The sequence below is a fragment of the Ovis canadensis genome, chromosome 6 (genome assembly GCF_042477335.2).
Source record: "Ovis canadensis isolate MfBH-ARS-UI-01 breed Bighorn chromosome 6, ARS-UI_OviCan_v2, whole genome shotgun sequence".
Classification (NCBI taxonomy): Eukaryota; Metazoa; Chordata; class Mammalia; order Artiodactyla; family Bovidae; genus Ovis; species Ovis canadensis.
Genome location: NC_091250.1, coordinates 93,624,125 through 93,645,375, shown reverse-complemented (window position 1 = coordinate 93,645,375; position 21,251 = coordinate 93,624,125). Strand labels below are relative to the sequence as shown.

Sequence of the window (21,251 nt, the reverse complement as noted above, 5' to 3'; positions counted from 1 at the left end):
GGGAAAGGTGCATCCAATTAAATTCAGACTTTCAAAGAGTATCTAGAAGAGACAAGAAGGCCTTCTTCAGTGTACAATGTTTAAAAATAGAAGAAAACAACAAAAGCGAAAACCTAGAGATCTCTTCAATAAAACTGGAAATATCAAGAGAGCATTCCACCTAAAGATGGGCACAATAAAGGATAAAATGCTAGAGACCTATTAGATGCTGAAGAGATCAAGAAGAGATGGAAAGAATACATGGAAGAACTGTATAAAAAAGATCTTAATGAACCAGATTATACGATGGTGTGGTTAGTCACCCAGGGCCAGACATTCTGGAGTGCAAAGTCAAGTGGCCCCTAAGAAGCACTGCTGTTAATAAAGCTAGTGGATGCAATGAAATTCCAGCAGAACTATTCAAAATCCTAAACAAGGATGCTATCAAGGGTTTCCAATCATTATGTCAGGAAATTTGGAAGATCCAGCAGTGCCACAGGACTGGAAAAGATAAGTCCTCATCCCAGTTTCCAAGAACGGAAGAACAAAAAATCTGCTAATTATTGAACAATTGCATTCATCTCTGATGCTAGTAAGGTCATGCTTAAAATCTTGCATGCTAGGCTTCAGCATTATGCGAACCAAGAAATTCCAAGATGTATAAGCTGGGTTTAGAAAAGAAAGAGTAACTAGAGATCAAATTTCCAACATTTGCTGGATTATAGAAAAAGCAAGGGAATTTTGGAAAAACATCTGTCTCTGTTTCATTGACTACACTAAAGCCTTTGACTGTGTTGATCATGACCAACTGTGGAAAGCACTTAGAGAGATGGGAATATCAGACCATCTTACCCATCTCCTGAGAAACCTGTATGAGGATCAAGAAGCAAAAGTTAGAACACTGTATGGAACAACTGATTGATTCAAAATTGAGAAAGGAGTACAACAGGGCTATCTTCTGTCACCCTGTCTGTTTAACCTATATGCTGAACACATCATGAGAAATGCTGGGCTGGATGAATTAGAAGCTGGAATCAAGATAGGTGGGAGAAACATCAACAACCTCAAATATGTGGCTGATACCACTCTAATGGCAGAAAGCAAAGAGGAACTAAAGAGCCTCTTGATGAGGGTGAAGGAGGAGAATGAAAGAGTCAGCTTAAGACTATATATACATAAACCCTAAGATTATGGCATCCAGCTCCATTACTGCATGGGAAATAGAAGGGGAAAAGGTGAAAGTAGTGACAGATTTCCTCTTCTTGGGCTTCAAATCACTGCAAACAGTGACTGCAGCCATAAAATCAAAAGACGATTGCTTCTTGGCAGGAAAGCTAGACAAACCTAGACAGTGTGTTGAAAACCAGAGACATTACTCTGCCGACAAAGGTCCATACAGTCAAGTCTATGGTCTTCCCAGTGGTCATGTATGGTTGTGACAGCTGGACCATAAAGAAGGCAGAACACCAAAGAATTGATGCCTTTGAATTTTGGTGCTGGAGAAGACTTCTGAAAGACATTTAGGCAGTAAGGAAATCAAACTAGTCAATCTTAAGGGAGATCAACCCTCAATATTCACAGGAAGGACTAATGCTAAAGCTGAAGCTCCAGGATTTTGGTCATCTGATGTGACCAGAAGACTCATTGGAGAAGTCCTTGATCCTGGGAAAGATCGAGGGCAGAAGGAGAAAAGAGCATCAGATGATGAGATGACCAGAAGCCATCACTGATGCAATGAACGTGAACTTGGGCAAACTCTGGGAAATAGTGAGGGACAGGGAGGCCTGGTGTGCTGCAGTCCATGGGGTCGCAAAGAGTCGGACATGACTGGGCGATTGAACAAGAACTATATAAATACATATATGTGTATATACACACATACATATATGTATATGTATTTTTTCCTGTTACAAATGAATTATACCATTTACTAACAATGGTTCATTTAGTATATGTTAATAATAGAAATCAGGATGCTGTAAAAATTGCAGAAATTATTTTTATGGTAGAACATACAGAATTTTATCAAATTTAAAACTGCAATTTAAACTAAAGTATGGGGAAGAAGGGATTATTTGAAATTTTACATTGTTTTAAAAGTTTGTTTCTATTCGTAATAAAAATTTTAAATATTTAAACTTTTTTCAGCATGGAATTTACTAGTTATTTCACTTTAATGTGACAACATTTCTTTTTACCTTTTGTGAACAACATTTCATTTCAGAGGGAAAAATACCACTGATTTTAAAATTTTTAGGTAATTTTACAGATTGTGGTTAGTATGAAGCCTGACCGGTGCTTCCCACATCCAGTTTCTTTCATTAGTCTGACCTCAGCAACCTGGAGTGGAGGGAAGGTGAAAGAAAAAAGAGGCAGCCAGGTCTCAGGTCAGAAGTAGCAGCACACATTCCAGTAAGTTCCAGCCCAGGGCTTCATTATTAGTCTCCTCAGATCAGTGATGAAAAGTGAGGACAAATTCACAAAGGCTCATGTAAAACATGTAACGAAACTAAAATCTGAATTCAAGTTTAACTAATTTCCCAAATCTCTTCTTGAAAAGCAGGATCTTCAATCAGATCATAGAGCATCCGGTGCTATGAGACTAAAACAGAGACACTGCTTTTCTTTCAGAATTGAAGTACTGCCTGTGGGAACAAGATTTATCTTTAGTTTAGATTTCGTAGGGGAGGTGGTACTGTGGAGGCCTGAAAGATTCTGAGATTCCAAGTCTTTCTGATTAGCATCATTATTTTCAGTAAAGGGGAAACTGTTTCATGGTATTTCACATAAAATACTAAACTGTTTTTGGAGTAGGTGATATGTAGTGATTATCTCCCCAGGATTTTCCCAGTTAGTGCTTTCCAGGTGGCACTAATGGTAAAGAAGCTGCTTGCCAACAACAGGAGAGAGACATAAGAGACATGGGTTAGATCCCTGGGGTTGGGAAGATTCCCCTGGAGAAAGGCATGGCAACCCATTCCAGTACTCTTGCTTGGAGAATCCCATGAACAGAGAGGAGCCTGGCAGGCTACAGTCCATGGGCTTGCAAAGAGTCAGACATGACTGAAGCAACCAGCACACACAAGCACCCCACCATCTATCCCTCATTTTCTGTCAAGAATACACAGATTTGCAGTGGTGGGTGTTCTTCCCTTATTTGTAGCCATGAGCCTCCCTGAGATCAGAATCATTTTTAGCCATTGGTTCTATTAACCAAAGGCCAGATGTCAGGAAAGGGGGGTAGGGATAAGAGAAGTGGGAGTAAGTTTAAATAGCTGCTTCTTGTTCAATTTTTCCTTCTGGAAATATCTCAATGCAGAAGAGATAACTACTTTATTCCCAAACCTATGTGCATATGTAAAAGAGCCTACTTAAATAATTCTGGTTTTAGTCTTACAGAGGAGGGTCTTCAGAATTCAAAGATAATTAAGTATCTTATTATAAATTCTATTTAGGCTTTGTGGCCTTAGCCCATAAAGTGTCCAGCTATAAAAGAAATTGTGTGGCAATGTGAATTTGCAAAGAGTCCTAGTTTTCTAAGCTCCTAGACTAGATTGCCCAAGAGGCATTTCCTTAAAGGAGAACTTATCATGCTCAGTTTTAGCAAACTTTATATTCAGACCCTTCCTTCTGACACTTAATGGTTTCTATTCCACACCTTTGCCTGTTGGGTTTAAAAATACAGCTGACTCTCCATTGTGCTAGTTACTTGATAAAGAGGAAGATTCTGGAAAGATGTTATTGCCTATACTCCCTCCTAAAATTCTATCTCTGTTTATTACTAACGTAAACAGTGTGTGGGTGACTATTCCTTATGTAGTCTATCAAGATGTTTCCAACAATATTGACAGAATAAAATGACACTGGTGAGACAAAATTCACAAGTATAAGACTTCCTTTAAAAATTTACAAAGATTACTGCTTGAAATACAATAATTAAACAGAATAGAAAAAAATCTACAAAGCTTGATCATTCAATGCCAAGACTAAAGGAGTGACTTGTGGAGAAATTCAGAAGCAACATTTCTTCTCAGACAAGTGAATAGCCTCTTATAAGTATGTAGGTGAACTCAGAGAAACAAAACACTTTCAAGAAATAATAGCTTTGCTTATATCTGTAACATATTATACAGTATTATGCCTGTTATTAATCTAACCAAGTGAAAGTCGCTCAGTCTTGTCAGACTCTGTAATCCCATGGATATATAGCACATGGAATTCTCCAGGCCAGTATACTGCAGTGGGTAGCCGTTCCCTTCTCCAGGGGATATTTCCAACCCAGGGATGGAACCCAAGTCTCCTGCACTACAGGCAGGATCTTTACCAACTGAGCCACAAAAGATAAGTCATTTTGTGATATTCCACATAAATTTAAATTTGTCTTTGGAACAGGGGTGGCTAGTTTGGATTATCTCCTCAGCATGTATTTCTCTTTTTCCTCTCCAGACAGGTAAAATTTTGGTTAGCATTCTTCCTTCATTATGAGGCATGTGCTTCACCTGAAATTAGAACAATTCTTCATTTCAGAGGTAATTTTAAAGTAAGAAAGTAATGGTATTCTTATATAGGACTATAAAGCAAGGAGTGGGGTAGGGAAGAGAGACTAGACATACTAAAACAATGAGGTCTAAGGTCCCAGAACATAAAGAAGTAAAAGTCTGCAACACATCCACCCCTAAAAATCTTTCTGGCTTTAAAGATAAACTTCATGTGCTTTAAGGATTTTCCCAGAACCAGAACTCTTTACATAGTGACCATAACATTTTTAAAAACTACAGCAAGAAAAACATGTGCAAACGTAAACACATCCTATCATATTTCTTTGGAATATGAACTTGATGATAGAGGGAGACAGGAATTATTTAAAAACTTTGACTTTCATAAGAAAACAAACATCAAAATCCAGACTAACATCTCTTATTCAACAATAGAAGATAATATAGAAAACATTTCTCTAGTCACAATAACAATCACTTTGGCAACATGCTATTACACATGTGAAAAAAAAACACAAACTTTCTATTCTCATTATGGCCCTTCAAGGCAAGTATTTTAATTCTAACTTGCTCAGAAATCCATGTGTACTGGGATGCATGGCTTGGATTTGAAACCAAAGTCTGCTTCAAAGATCTCAAAGCAAAACAATCAATGCATTGAACCTACAAGAGGGGGCATACATATCTGAGAGTAAGGGGGTGGTTTCTAAATGTCTTTTTAAAGATATTAATATGATTTTGGAGCTTCAAAGATATATTTTCTTAAAATGTCTCTATACCATTGCTGAACATTTCATTTCCAATTTGTTTCCACTTATACTAGGAAATTTTACTTTTGAATTCAAAAGTCTAAGAATTTAAACTGTTGTTTTTTCATTTTGTTAATAAAATCATACTTTTATTAATAAAACTAAAGATAAGTCAATCTGCTTTCCAAATAAACTAGCTATGAAAACAGATTAATATATATCTAAACTTCAAGGCACAGGATCCTATTTAACTCTGGATTAATCATTTTATCTGTTTGAGTATCAGTATCATAAATGGCAAAATAAAATTATTGTCTTCTCCATCATCCTAAAGCAAATAAAATATATTTTAAAATAAAACAATCAAAGAAATGGATGAGAAACATATCCCTCTACTTATTAATAAATGAAAGAAAAAGTAAACATTAAATTTTGATAATGATATAACAATGTGATTCCAGGGCAGACACATTATTTTTTTCCTAAAATCAATCAACATCCAAGAAATACATAAAATAAATGCTCTATACACTTATGTCTCAGAAGTTATATCATTTATTTATATTTGTGTACATGCCAACACTGCTGACATAATAGTTTCAAAACTAAGGGTACACAGAGTTCATGCCACAACCATCAAAGCAACATGTTCTTCAACTGGTTCCTACAAGAACTGTGGTACAACAGCCTAAAGGACTCTGGAAGATATGACTTATATTGCAGCTTCTTTTTGGTCATTTGTTGCTGACAGTCTATTATAATGCAATTACAGCTATAAGATATATATCCAATTATATCATATAGGAAAATAATCTTTTATTTACATACAATAATGTAATATTTGAGATATATGTTATGTACCTCATAACTTACACTAAGACACATTTTTATTTCCATTAGTTTGCAGAATAAGGGTCATATTTCATTCTAATATCCATGTGGACTTGTGCTTCTTTTATTAATTTATACTATGACTTTCATTAAAATATTTTATATAATTATTATTGTTATAGTTGCAGTGTTTTCTTTTAATGTCACAGTAGGGAAATGCTATTGGAAGAAATAACTGAATTTAAAGTTATTAGGAAGATCCCACTGTTTTTATTTTTTATTTTTTTTTAGATCCAAACTTGGAAAGTAATTCAGAATCCTATCTCCTTAGGCAAAAATGATCTACTTGAAATCCTTGCAAAAGAAAAAGATCTTTTATTGCAGCAAATTTGCAGAGACTAATTTGTGAAAAAGGTGTGCATATTTGTGAACCTAATTACTAAAATACTGTCAGAGAAATAACTCACCCTGTCTAGATGATTATAAATGATGAAACTGATTATAAGTATTTTTACTCTATATTTTAATGGAAAGACAAAAAGTTGTGGTTTGGGGAGAGAAATAAGATTTAAAAAAATAGTATCTAAACAAAATGAGTAGCATTGAAATATATCAGAATCATATATATATATGTGTGTGTATTAATATATACATATTAATATACAACAGAAATGCTCAAGGATGTAGCATGTTGCCAGAACTTGGTGGGCATAATTCTGAAACTGAAGCAAAACCAATTACAGTGAAATAAGAAACTCAATGTTAAATCAGTAAATAATATTAGAATAGTATATTTAGTAAGATGTTCATATTGGTAGAAGACTTATAAATCTTTCATGTAACATTACTATACTGTTAACTTCAAACCCATAGGCATTTATAATCCTCTTTTCATATTAGCTCATAACCATATCCTCTTGTATATTATAATACATTTGAAGTATGTTTTTCTCTTTACATATGGAAATATTTTTGTAGAATTATGTTATTTTCATAATATTACTTCCTGAATGAACTAACATGTCCAAGAAACAGCTCCAAATGTTTATTTTCATAAGGTTGATAGTACTAATAGTCATGAGTACTAACAGTTTTGGAAAGATGAAAGTCTTTTCAAGTCAAAACTCTCAACATATATTTATATATGGAAATAAGCCCATATGCATGAAAAAAAACATATTTTTTCTTTTACCATTTATAAGTCTAGTTACAAATAAATATGATTTACATATCTTGCTATAACATATGTGACAAAGTATTATAAATACTTAATTTCACAGAAACTGGTATCAGTTAATGCAATTTTTCATACTAACAAATGTTAGAGTAATGGTTATTCTCCAGTGACTTGGGAAATACCATTTTTATAAATTAATCATATAACATAATGAGAAATTCAAAATGTATTACACAGAATGACTTGTTAATAAAGAGAAAATAAATCAGTTTAAGCTTGTGTCTAACACATTATTCATGGAGGCAAAATTACCAATATGTTTTCAGCATGATGTGGCAGAATATGCAAAATAAAATAGAAAATAAGAATAAACTGACCGCACATAGAGTGGCATAAATAAAGACCCACTTTGTTTTCTATAACTGTTATCAAAAGCCTTATAGAGATTTATGCTACCTAAAATCTCATTACATAAAACATTAGAAATTTTAATATATTTTGTTACTCAAGTTTGATTTTAAAAAGATTGACATGATACATTTTCTCATTTATAAGTACTTCAAATTCCCATGGGATATATTTAGTTTCAAATTCATGAGCCTCACTTTGCTAAAGTCTGCCCATCAACTGATATCTATTTCCATTTATTTCCATACACATACAGAAACTGGTATATTATTCCCCATTATTACCCATAAGTTCATCTTTACTGAAGTATTTCTATGGATAATTGTTTCCCTATAAATTCTAAAATGTTAAGAAGAATAACAAAATTTGATTTCATTATTTTTTAAGAAAAAATATTTCACAGTTGAGTGATTTTTTTTCTGAAAACTTATCCTTAGGGAGAAAATGAATATCATATAATTTAATAAACTTCATGCCATGTCTCAAGTTATGACCAACCTAGATAGCATATTAAAAAGCAGAGACATTATTTTGCCAACAAAGGTCCGTCTATGGTTTTTCCAGTGGTCATGTATGGATGTGAGTGTTGGACTGTGAAGAAAGCTGAGTGCCAAAGAATTGATGCTTTTGAACTGTGGTGTTGGAGAAGACTCTTGAGAGTCTCTTGGACTGCAAGGACATCCAACCAGTCCGTCCTAAAGGAGACCAGTCCTGGGTGTTCACTGGAAGGACAGATGCTGAAGCTGAAACTCCAATACTTTGGCCACCTCATGCAAAGAGCTGAATCACTGGAAAAGACCCTGATGCTGGGAGGGATTGGGGGCAAGCAGAGAAGGGGATGACAGAGGATAAGATGGCTGGATGGCATCACTGACTTGATGGACATGAATTTGGGTAGACTCCAGGAGTTGGTGATGGACAGGGAGGCCTGGCGTGCTCCAATTCATGGGGTCGCAAAGAGTTGGACACGACTGATCGACTGAACTGAACTGAACTGATGACAGCTAAGCACTAATGGTATATATATGTTTGAGGGGTAAGCATGCACACATATCTGTGTGTTTGATTTCTTTTCAGGAACAGCGACTGGTTCATACTTCTTTCCTGGGTAAGGCCTTTTATTAATAATAGTACATATTTTAGACAGAGCACATCAGACAATAGATTGTAGTAGCTATCATGAGTTTGAAGCTGGATTTATTATGTTAAAACTGCAGCTTTGACATTAAACTATATAACTTTGGGATGCTAATTAAACTCTATGCTTTAGTTCCCAGATAAGTAAAGGAAGAATGATAATAGTACCCATTTTATATAAGTGAGAGAAGAATTAAATATGTTAGCTCATGTAATGTGCTTAGAATACTGTCTGGCTAATATGAAGTTCTCAATAAATACTGCTTGATATATGGTTATAGCTGTAATATTTAATAATTCAATCAGATTTGTTCTATCAATGCATATATTTATCAATACAAGATATAGCAGATGCTTTAACCTGTGAGCCACCAGCTCAAATTACAAAATATATAACACTGTATTAAACATTCTATAAATATAACTGATTCAAATAAACAAGGGGTTGAGAGGCTGGAGAGTATCAGATACAAAAAATAAATTTTTCTATCAAAAACTTCAATGATAAAAATTTGTGGCTATAATTGAATATTAATAAAACTTGAGCTAAACCAACCCAATATTTGGTTGAGTGTTTCCATGAGAGATAATGAGTTTCTTTACTCACCATCATGAACACAATCAGGAGTACTGTTCTTAACTAATGTTAATACTTTATCATTCTTCCTATAGTAAACAAAACCTCAGATTTCTCAACTAAGGCACTTAATGGGGTTAAAATAAATTCTAAAATAAGTTAATTTCTATGTGCTTTAATTATCTATTTGTATAATGGAAATAATAATAAAATGTATTTCCTAGTGTTATTGAGAAGATATATGAGTTAATGAAATGTACAAATCACTGCTAGAATATATAGCAAATAAAAAGTACCCATACACATGTCCAGGTATTATTACCAATAACAACTAAATATGCTTTCTATTTATTCACACACATAATACTCTAGACATTACTACTCCAGCAAAAGGTAAAATCAGTAAGGAAAGAAAGGATATTTTTCCAAAGATGAAACTAAATGGCTATACTGATCAATTTTGTAAGGTTGGTTTCATTAAAACCCTTCTCTTGCTTGAACAATAGATTGAATTATATGAAATGTGGATAGATTTGAATATTTCACTTGTTTTTTCTGATATACTAAAAAAGTAAAAAGACCTTTCCTTATGATGGAAATTATTCTTAGTGTATTACTAATTACCAAAGAAATGCAAATCAAAACCACACTGAGGTATCAACTCATACCAGTCAGAACAGATATCATCAAGAAGTTTACAAATAATAACTCTTCTATTCTATTGGTAGGAATGCAAATTGGTGCAGCCACTATGGAAAACAGTATAGAGGTTTCTTAAAATAAAAAAATAGAGCTACCATATGACTCAGTGTTCCCAATCATGGGCATACATCCAGGAAAAAAGAAAAAAAAAAAAAACCTCTAATTTAAAAGGATACTTTAACCCAGTGTTCACAGCAGCAGTATTTATAAGAGTCAAGAGCCAATCTAAGTGTCTATCAGCAGATGAGTGGGTAAAAGAAGATGTGAACATTTTTCAGCTATAAAAAGAATGAAATAATCCTTTTTAAATTGATACAGATGAACTAGAGATTATCATACTGAGGGAAGTTAGTCAAAGACAAAATATTATATTGCTTATATGTGGAATCTAAAAAATAATACAAACAAATCTTTTTTTTTTTTTGTCCATTCCATATGGTCTATAGAATCTTAGTTCTTTAATCAGGTATCAAACCTGCACCCCCTGCTTTGGAGGCATGAGCTCTTAACTGCTGGACTGCTGGGAAAGTCCCACAGAGGAATCTATATCCAAAATGGAAACAGACTCAGAGAAACAGAAGTCAAACTTACAGTAACAAAAGGAAGAGTGGGGTGAATTAGGTATATAGGATTAACATATATTAATATAACCTACTATGTATAAATAGATAAGCAATAAAGATTTCCTGTATGACACAGGGAACAATATTCAATATCATATGATAACCTATAGTAGAAAAATCATCAGAAATATATATTTATATATATATCTGTATAACTGAATCACTTTGCTATATAGTTGAAACTAAACTAATTGTTTAAATCAACTACACATAAATTTACAAAGATAAAAAGGTACTCTTAGTGTCTTAGAAGAAGACAAATGAGCACAGCAAAAAAAAAAATCATAGGCTTTGTCCCCAAAGACAGCAGGTATGTTTGCACAATCATACAGTAAGTAATTTCAGATAAATTTCTTAACTCTGTACAACTCAGCCTTCTCATCAGTAAAATGAATAATGAAAGACAGTAAATATACTCTGAAAGCCACTCCCACAATATCCTTAGCAACTTTTAAAATCACTGTAATAAGAGAAACTGAGGTATTTATTTGGAATATCTGCTACATATCACTATAACTTATTTTCCTTCAGAGTCCAGTTACATTGCATTAATCAGTAACAAAATTTATGCTCATAATTGTTAGTTGTTTTCCATTTCAATTGAAATTATACTCAAGATAATAGCTTCAGTGTTTTTATCCTATGTTCTCTAATTTTCAGAAAATTCTTATCCTTCTTCCCTTGTTAGTATCTTCTAAACATTTTATAGAAGATGTCAAGTTCTACATAGTGACCACAGGGTGTAAAATTTCTAAAAAATCTAGAAGTGGGGAAACAATTATGATGATCTTTCACTATGAATGAAAAAAAGTGATTCTTATATTTTATAAATCAAATGTGAAACAGAACAAATCCTAGGTAAATCTATCATTCTCACTCTACCTCTATTTTGAGGTAGCTATTAGGTTTATTTTGTTTAGCATATTTCCCAGTGCATTTGCTGATGGCTTCAAGGCACTGGAATTAGCATGAATTAAAACAATTAAAAAGAAGTCAGAAAATATAAAGAGTGCCAGGGAACAGTTGCCCAAACATTCTTCAGTTTTGTCTTTACAAGGCTGACTCTTTTTAAAATAGAAAACTGATATCAACAATACACAAAAATGAAAATATTTTCCACTATACATACTTATATAAATTTAGTTTCTCTAAAATATTTGTGTTTAGGATAATATCGTAACAGGGCTATCTCGTCATTCCCACAAAATCATACTGCTAACCTGTGTAGTAATTTTATTAAAAAAAATAGCTATTCTAACTTTCTATTGTTTTAATCACTTTATTTGTAATTTTAGCAGGTTTTATAATTTTATGAAAGTTATGAGTATCTGAACAGAAAATTACATTAGTAAGTTTTAGACATGAGTCTAATTCTCATTTGATTTTATATTAGCAGGGGGTAATGTATAACACAGAGATATTAATCCCTTCAAAAATAATTCACTTATAGAAAATGTCTACATTATTTTCAAACAAATAGAATGAATATTATGCAATGTAAGAATAATTAGAACATAAATCACTAATTTCACCCAATTATTAGAAATGAAAAAAAAATCTTTGGAAAATCATCAATTTTTCTAGGTTTTGGACTCATGACCTTCTTAACTCTTAAAATAATTAAGATTCCCAAACTATCAGTTTATATGAGTTACATCTATCAATATTTAAAATATTAGAAATTAAATAACCGAGAAATTTTTTAAAGTACATTGTTGCTAGTGCCTTGATCCCTGCTAATGTTACCTACCACTGCTTTTGCACCATCAGTGCCTGCACTAAATACAACAAAAATGGCAAATATTATGTCAGAATTTTTATGAAAATAGTTTTGATCTTATGGAATATCAAGAAAGAACCCAAGGATTACAAGTTTCCATGAACAGTGTTAGAGAATGGCTGCATAAGGGGTTAACACTCCCCAAGGCCTATAAGAGACAGCCAACACAACCCCCTTTAACTTTTCGCCTAATCTTTCCTGAAACACTTGAATAATTTACTAATTTTTAAATTTCAAATTTCACATATATAATATATAATTTCATTCAAAATCAGATGACCAGTGAGGAGGAATAGGAAGCATTTTAGCAGAGTATTATCAAATAGGTATTCTCAGAATCAAAATGGGACAAAATGTAAGAGAAGAGATAAGTGCCTTTCAGATATAAACTTTTCAGTTTTTCCATATTCTCTACATTTGGGCTTTGGGAATGGGACTTTTCTTCCTTCCTTCATTTCCTTCACTCTTCTTTATTTTCTTTGTGTTTCCTTAATAAGCATACATACGAACATTACTGTCCATACTACAGCAAAAGGTTATATATTACCATTTATATCCTTACAGTCTTTTGTTCTTTTTATTGCATTAAAATATGTATTCAATGAAAAAATTCCTGAAAATGTGGAATTGTTTTTGATCTGTTATAATTTTCAAGAGAAATACAGAACATAATGCAATGAATCTGTCAAGGGAGCAAAGGAGAATACTCAAACTGAAAAATTCATGTCTATAATATGCAGAATATATTCAGCTATGTACACACAAAAACTGTCACTGGCATTTCCTCCTTTACTGCTATTAAAAGAGTCCTTAACGTCACTAGGATTGACTGCAACAAAAACAAAGCCCTTTTTGTACACTGTAAAATCCCCTGCAGTGGTACTGATATAAACTGAAACAGAACTTTTTCAGAAAAGTGAGAAACGATTTTCTTTCTCCCACCCCTTGGTTTTTTTTTGTTTGGTCGTTTTTTGCATGTTCCTGATGTGACTATGACATGTGGAATTGTAATATTGCTAAAATGGTGCTGGCAGGTTAAAAGTAAAACCTAAATCACTTATTTAAATAGAAAAAAATTACTACTTTATACATTTAACATCTCTTCTTGATAGAAAACTCTAAAGAGGGTACTTTTTAAATGTCTAGATTCATGATATTTGATTCCAAGATAATTCAAAAGGTAATAAACATATTTACGTCCATGCCTCCAGAAATAACTGCTAAAATTTCTTTGATAATATCCCCATTGAAACACCCACTAAATCTAACTGGACTTCAAATATTCAGGTTTTAGCTATAAAAAAGAATGCATTAAGGATAGACACAAAGACAAGATACAGTAGAAACAATACAGGGTAGAGAAGGAGATGGAGATTAACAAGAGCCTGAATAATCTTACTGTGGTGATGTAAACATCCTAAAACTGATTTATAGAAATGACTGCACCTCTTGATAACATACCAGAAAAAAAGTTACCATGAATGCAAAAGGAGTGAATTACACAGTATATAAAAATGCTTCAATAATGTTGTATTTTTAAATGAACACACTGAGTGAGAGAAGATAGACACCAAAAATCATATACTGTATGAATCAATTTATTTGAATTTAAATTGAATAAAACTAATTTAAGGTAATAGACAACACAATAGCAGCAATTCTTGGTTGGGGGGAATATGGCTGGTACAGAGCACAAGGTGGGATATCTGAGATATACTTAATATTCTGTCTTCACTTGGTTGCTGTTAGATGAGCTTGGTTTGTAAAAATTCACTAAGATGTACACTTATGAGATTAAGAAGAGGTGGCAAGAATACACAGAAGTACTATACAAAAAAGGTCTTAATGACCCAGATAACCACAATGGTGTGGTCACTCGCCTAGAGGCAGACATCCTGGAGGGTAAAACAAGTGGGTCTTAGGAAGCATTACTACGAACAAAACTAGTGAAGGTCATGGAATTCTAGCTGAGCTATTTCAAATCCTAAAAGATGATGTGCTTAAAGTGTTGCACTCAATATTGCAGCAAATTTGGAAAAGTCAGCAGTGTTCCCAGGACTGGAAAAGGTCAGTTTTCATTCCAATCCCAAAGAAAGCAATGCCAAAGAATGTTCAAACTACTGTAGAATGGCACTCATTTCACATGCTAGCAAGGTAGCACTCAAAATCTTCAAGATAGGCTTCAACAGTGTGTGAACCTGGGGATTTCCAGAGGTTCAAGCTGGATTTAGAAAAGGCAGAGGAACCAGAGATCAAATTGCCAACATCCACTGGATCACAGAAAAGGCAATAAAATTAAAAAAAAAAAAATCCACTTCTGCCTCATTGACTATCTTAATACCTCTGAATGGGTGGATAACAATGAATTGGAAAATTCTTAAAAAGATGGGAATACCAATCAGCTTACCTGCCTCCTGAGAAAACTGTATGCAGGTCAAGAAGCAACAGTTAGAACCAGACATGGAATAATGAACTGGCTCCAAACCAGAAAGGAGTACATTAATGTTGTATACTGTCACCCTGCTTATTTAACTTATATGTAGAGTACATCATGTGAAATGTCGGGTTGGATGAATCACAATCTAGGATCAAGACTGTTAGGAGAAATATTAAAAAACTCATATATGCAGATAATATCAACATAATGCCAGAAACTAATGAGGAACTAAAGAGCCTCTTGATGAAGGTGAAAGAGAAGAGTGAAAAAGCTGGCTTAAGCTCAACATTAAAAAAACTAAGACTGGCATCCGGTCCCATCACTGCAAGGCAAATAGATGGAGCAAAAATGGAAATAATGGCAGATTTCATTTTCTTGGGCTTCAAAATCACTGCAGACAGTGACTGCAGCCATGAAATTAAAAGATGCTTGCTCCTTGGAAGAAAAGCTATGACCAACCTAGACAGCATATTAAAAACAGAGACATCACTTTGGTGACAAAGATATGTCTAGTCAAAACCATGTTTTTTCTAGCAGTCATGTACAGATGTGAGAATTGGACCATATAGAAGGCTATGTGCCGAAAAATTGATGCTTTCAAATTTTGTTGCTGGAAAAGATTCTCAAGACTCCCTTGGAGCAAGGAGATCAAACCAGAGAATACTAAGGAAATCAACCCTGAATATTCACTGGAAGGGCTGATGCTGAAGCTGAAACTCCAATACTTTCAACACCTGATGCAAAGTGCCGACTCATTGGAAAAGACTCTGATGCTAGGAAAGATTGAGGGCATGAGGAAAAGGGGGCAGTAGAGGGTGAGATTGATGGATGGCATCACCAATGGATATGAGTTTAAGGAAACTCTGGGAGATAGCGAAGGACAGGGAAGCCTTGTGTGCTGCAGTCCACGAGGTCACAAAGAGTCCAACATGACTTAGCAACTGAACAACAGCAGTGTGCAATTAGCAGTATGTATGTTATACTGCAATAAATTACAGTATTTCATCACATATTGAAATTGAAAGTTGCTCAGTCCTGAAGACTCTTTGCGACCCCATGGATTATACAATCCATGGAATTCTCCAGGCCACAATACTGAAGTGGGTAGCCTTTCCCTTCTCCAGGGGATCTTCCCAACCCAGGGTCAAACCCAGGTCTCCCACACTGCAGGTGGATTCTTTACCAGCTGAGTCCAAGAAGTCCAAGAATACTGGAGTGGGTAGCCTATCCCTTCTCCAGTGGATCTTCCTGACCCAGGAATTGAACTGGGATCTCCTGCATTGCAGGTATACTCTTTACCAACTAAGCTATGAGGGAATCCCTCATATACATATTCATATACATCCTGTGAAAGTTGCTCTGTCATATCTGACTCTTTGCGACCCCATGGACTAGTCCATGGAATTCTCCACACCAGAATACTGCAGTGGGTAGCCATTCCCTTCTCCAGGGGATCTTCCCAAGCTAGGGATTGAACCCAATTCTCCTGAACCCAGGTCTCCCCCAGTGCAGTAGGATTCTTTACTAGCTGAGCCACCAGGGAAGCCCATTCATATACATATGTTTATTCAAATTTCCTTTTCAACTTTAACATTATGGTCAGTTGTATGTAACGTAAGGCTATTATATCAGATACTTAAAATACTTGTCAAAAGTTACCTGAGGATGTCATAAAATATGATTTTCAAACTTCCCACATTTACATGGAATTTGTGTTTAGTTTATAAGATGGACACTAGTAGTTTTATTAATAAGGGAATAGCATCCAAGCTAGTTTATTGGCAAATCGTCAAGGCTTCCTTAGAGCATAAGTGTTGAATCCACAGGAATGGTTGGTGGTGAGATGCTGGCCTCAGGCACATTGGGAAGAGGAACTAGAGAGATTAAGTTGTGCACATCAGACATCAATAATCATATGAAGTCCTGACAGAAAAGGATGAGTGGATGGTTATTGAATAGAAGCTGCTCCCCATGTTCTTTTTCAGTATTCATCCACTTCTATATCTAACATCGCTTTGGTCTCTTCTGGTTCCACTAATGTTGCAATCCGTCAAAGACCAGTCTAGCACTTCCATTTCAGCTGCTGCTGCTAAGTCGCTTCAGTCGTGTCCGACTCTCTGCGACCCCATAGACGGCAGCCCACCAGGCTCCCTGGTCCCTGGGATTCTCCAGGCAAGAACACTGGAGTGGGTTGCCATTTCCTTCTCCAATGCATGAAAGTGAAAGGTGAAAGTGAAGTCGCTCAGTCGTGTCCAACCCTCAGCGACCCCATGGACTGCAGCCTTCCAGGCTCCTCTGTCCATGGGATTTTCCAGGCAGGAGTACTGGAGTGGGGTGCCATTGCCTTCTCTGCCACTTCAGCTGAATGCTCCCTAATACCATGTAGGTAAAAGAGAACTTCTTGTTTGAACTCTTCGATTAATGTAAATGAGATAAGAATAAATTACTGAACAAACGATATAGCAATTTAGTTTTTATTGAACAAAAATATATAGTTTTATGAATTAGAATCATGACTGATGTATTTATCCACCAAACTCCAGAGTAACTCTCACAATGAACTTCATATCATGAACTTTTAGATACTGGTAGAATTAAAAAATACAAGTATTTCCATTAATAGCTGGTGATAACAGCTGCATTCAAAATGTAAAAGTCCTGCAGTTATTAGTCGGCCGTCATGTTCATGTAGATTCTAAAGTTATATATATTATATTTTAAACTCAACTGTATAAACATAAAATGAAAATACACAAAAGTGAATCAGATAGTAAATTTAAGAAAGCTTTTATTTGGCATGACAAAATTGGACAGCATATGTATTTCTTCATTAATACATATATTTGATTTAAGATATATGTATTTGACTTGACTTGAAATATATACATATATATGATTACTACATTCAAAATTTACTTCTAGGTAAAATCAAGGGCAAGTCTGCACACTAGAAGCCTATTTACTTTAGACAAGGAAATGATCTAAAATATGGTAATACGCATCTATTATTCAGATGCAAAACAAATGGATGTAGATGATAATAGGTGAGGGGCAGCATGAGAAGTTATGAGAAGGGAAAGGAAATGTGTTCTGACATTTTAACAAGTCTTCTAGCAATATAATGAAAAAAAAAAAAGCACAAAATACTCAGAGAAATTGGGGGAAGAATGGTATGAAAACACACTTGGATTTGAGAACAGCAGGCTTAATCTGAAAGGCAGTAAGGAAACTGAACTCTCCAGAGCAGATTCTATAGTTCTACTGGGGAAAAAAAATGTAGAAATCATGTGTCATACCCTTTTTGATTCAAGTCCCCAATTTTTCACACCAAATGTACACATTAGCATACAATTTATTTATGCATTCATTGAATGTGTATTCAAACAACCACAGAAATAACATGTCATGCCTGTCCTTGTCTGTGACATCTGTCTAATTTACGAGGTTGAAGTCATGAAGGCTTTTTAAACAAGGTTTTGCAAAGATACATATATAATTTTTTGACTTCAGTAATATTTCACCCATTAGAGACATGCTTAAAAATTGTAGACTCTGATAAAATGTCCTTCTAGAAGTTTAAATAAAATAAAACACAATAATTAATCTAAAATACCTTTTAAAAAGATGTTTTCTATTATGGTTTTAATTCAAACATATTATTTAAACTGTCAACATCATAATTAATATGCTACTTAGTAATTATGAGCATTATTTAACATGCTAGCATTGGCATGACAGTGAGAGTTCATTATGAAGCAGCTTAAGTAGACGTGATCATCCCATATCTTGGGAGCTTACAAAATGGAACCAGATATCTTCTCTCCATTTATTTTGGACAGGTGTAAATGTAGTACATTTAATAGTTCAAATACAAGCAAGAATCTTGCCTCCATGGAGAATTAACCACAGCTATTACAGTTAACTGACAATTCTTATTTGAGAGCCCCCCTGCAGGGATTCTGTAAATGATTTACTTAGGGTGCTTAAAGCAATCTTCCTCTGCAGATCTGTCACTTTACAGATGCATCTCATCTAATTCAGTAGCTCCAGAAGATCCATTGTAACGATATTTTTTGTAATAATTATAAGATTAAGGGCTTATTTTGGGAGCCATTAATAATATCAATGAAAGGATTAAGATAATTTTTTGTGAAAAATCATACAGAGATCAAAGAGCTAGAGAAATTAATGCTTCTCTACATTTTAAATGAAAATGTAATCACCAAAAAGCAGAAATTACTCCTCAACCCACTCCCAAAAAGGATTCTGAAAAATCCTATGTTTGGTTTTCTAACCAAAACAAATAAAATAACAATTTAGTCATGGTGCCAATTCCATACTACTTGTGGAAAAACTGTTCTTGAAAGATGATATTAACACCTATATGCAACAAAATGATTAGCTTTCTAATCACCAAACTTGTATCAAATGGAATTCCTAATTTTAAAATCTTATTTCCCATTAACACTCACCTTACCATAAGCCAGCATTTTAGAAACAGACAAATAAGAGCCCTGAGATTTGCCCAGAGACCACTAACTATCCTTCCATTATACCCCAGATGCTCTATCATCAAAATCCTGGCATGTTATAAATTCTCTGAATAATTTACACAACAGTAATTTATAAAAATATAGACTTATATATCTGAATTTTAAGTATCAAGAAGGTTAAAAATAAGGAAATCTTTCATAAGTACAGGAAAGATAATCCTGAAAATCACTGTTTTTGCAGTTTTAATTCAATTAATTTTTACTTATGGTATGACTTCCTCCATATTTTAAGAAATCCTTAAACAAAAGAAAGAAATGCCTGAATAGAAATTCTAATTAAAAACAAATTCACTAAATCATTTATTAAGTTTTTAATTACTTTGTGAGTAAGCAGTCAGACAGTATAAAGGCTTGTCAAAGATGAATCACTTTGTTACTGATTTCTGATAAATCATAATAGTGAGCAAATATATGAATGATATTTAGTATTTAACTAATTTATTAAGAAATATTTAACCACCTGTTATGAAGAGCCAACTCACTGGAAAATGCTCTGATGCTGGGAGAGATTGAGGGCAGGAGGAGAAGGGGGCAACAGAGAATGAGATGGTTGGATGGCATCATCAACTCAATGGACATGAGTTTGGGCATACTCAGGAAGACAGTGAAGGACAAGGAAGCCTACAGTCCATGGAGTCACAAAGAATTAGATATGACTGAATAACTGAATAACAACATTAAGAACTTCTAACATAAACTTTTTAAACTATAAATTTGAATTAACCAGTCTCTTTAGAATTGAAGATTTTCTTTTACTTATCCAATGATATTGTATGATACTTTAATTTATATTTATTTTAATATTATAATACTTCAGATAGTTTAAATGTATTAAATAAATTAATTCATATACTAGATATCTAAGGAAAACTTTTAAAATTGCTGTCCAAGGTCAAATAATCATTAATAAACAGTCTTTACTATATGTTTTTTTAATAAAATTGCCCATGAATCTAAATTTTGTTTGCTTTTCCCACACTGATGGAAAAGTATTGTTAGCAATAACATATTTTTTTCTGTAATTTCTGGAGAAAATTACATAATTCTGTTTTTGAAAACTGAAAAATTAAGTTGATCTCTCAACTAATGAATCTAGGTCTAGAGAATGCAGAAGAGAACATATGAAAAAATAAATAATCTAATACATTTTAATATTTTCCAATGCCATTTGCAATTTCTGGCACTAGCATTTTAGTGATATGGGGAACAGTTTGATATTGAAAAAGCACTGTAAAGTATTCTAAAGTACAGGATTTTATGTTCTTACCTATGCTTAATATGCCACACAGATGCATGTTGACTGTCTATACTAAATGCAGAAAGAATATTAGAAATATCATACCTTTGAGACATAATCTTATAGGCATCAGGCAGATAGCATCGTATATTCTCCATCTGAGCAGGGTCAGAGTCACAAATTTTGTCATCAGTCCTCCCATAGTTGGCACTTTCAATCATGATGACATCTGTTCCTGGACAGCGGAGCTCAATGGGGTAACTCTCACAGGAGAGCTCTCTGCGAACCACAGCCATTGGAATGGGGGCACGGCTGAAAGCTACCAAAAGGAGGAAGAAAAATAAAACATCTTTGTTACATACAAAAGAAAAATATGTGTTTTTGGTCTACTAATACAAAAGAATAAAGCAATTTCAATTCACAAATTTAACTAAAAATGGAGCATTTCATTTCAGTAACTGGACAGGATTTTTAAAAATCTAATTATACAAGTGAACTTACTTGCAAAACAGAGACTCACAGACTTAGAAAATGACTGCCAGTGGAAGGCACAGTTAAGGACTCT

At 33.9% G+C, this 21,251-nt stretch overlaps 1 protein-coding gene across 12 annotated transcripts in view; it reads right to left on the bottom strand.

Moving 5' to 3' along the window:
* Nucleotides 1–21,251, bottom strand: part of ADGRL3 (adhesion G protein-coupled receptor L3) — a 936,369-nt gene that overhangs the window by 460,322 nt on the left and 454,796 nt on the right. For all 12 annotated transcript variants that reach the window (XM_070292434.1, XM_069593110.1, XM_069593111.1 and 9 more), the window contains one exon: nt 20,792–21,005. In XM_070292434.1, the coding sequence (XP_070148535.1) occupies nt 20,792–21,005 (214 nt within the window). The remainder of the gene's footprint in view (nt 1–20,791; nt 21,006–21,251) is intronic.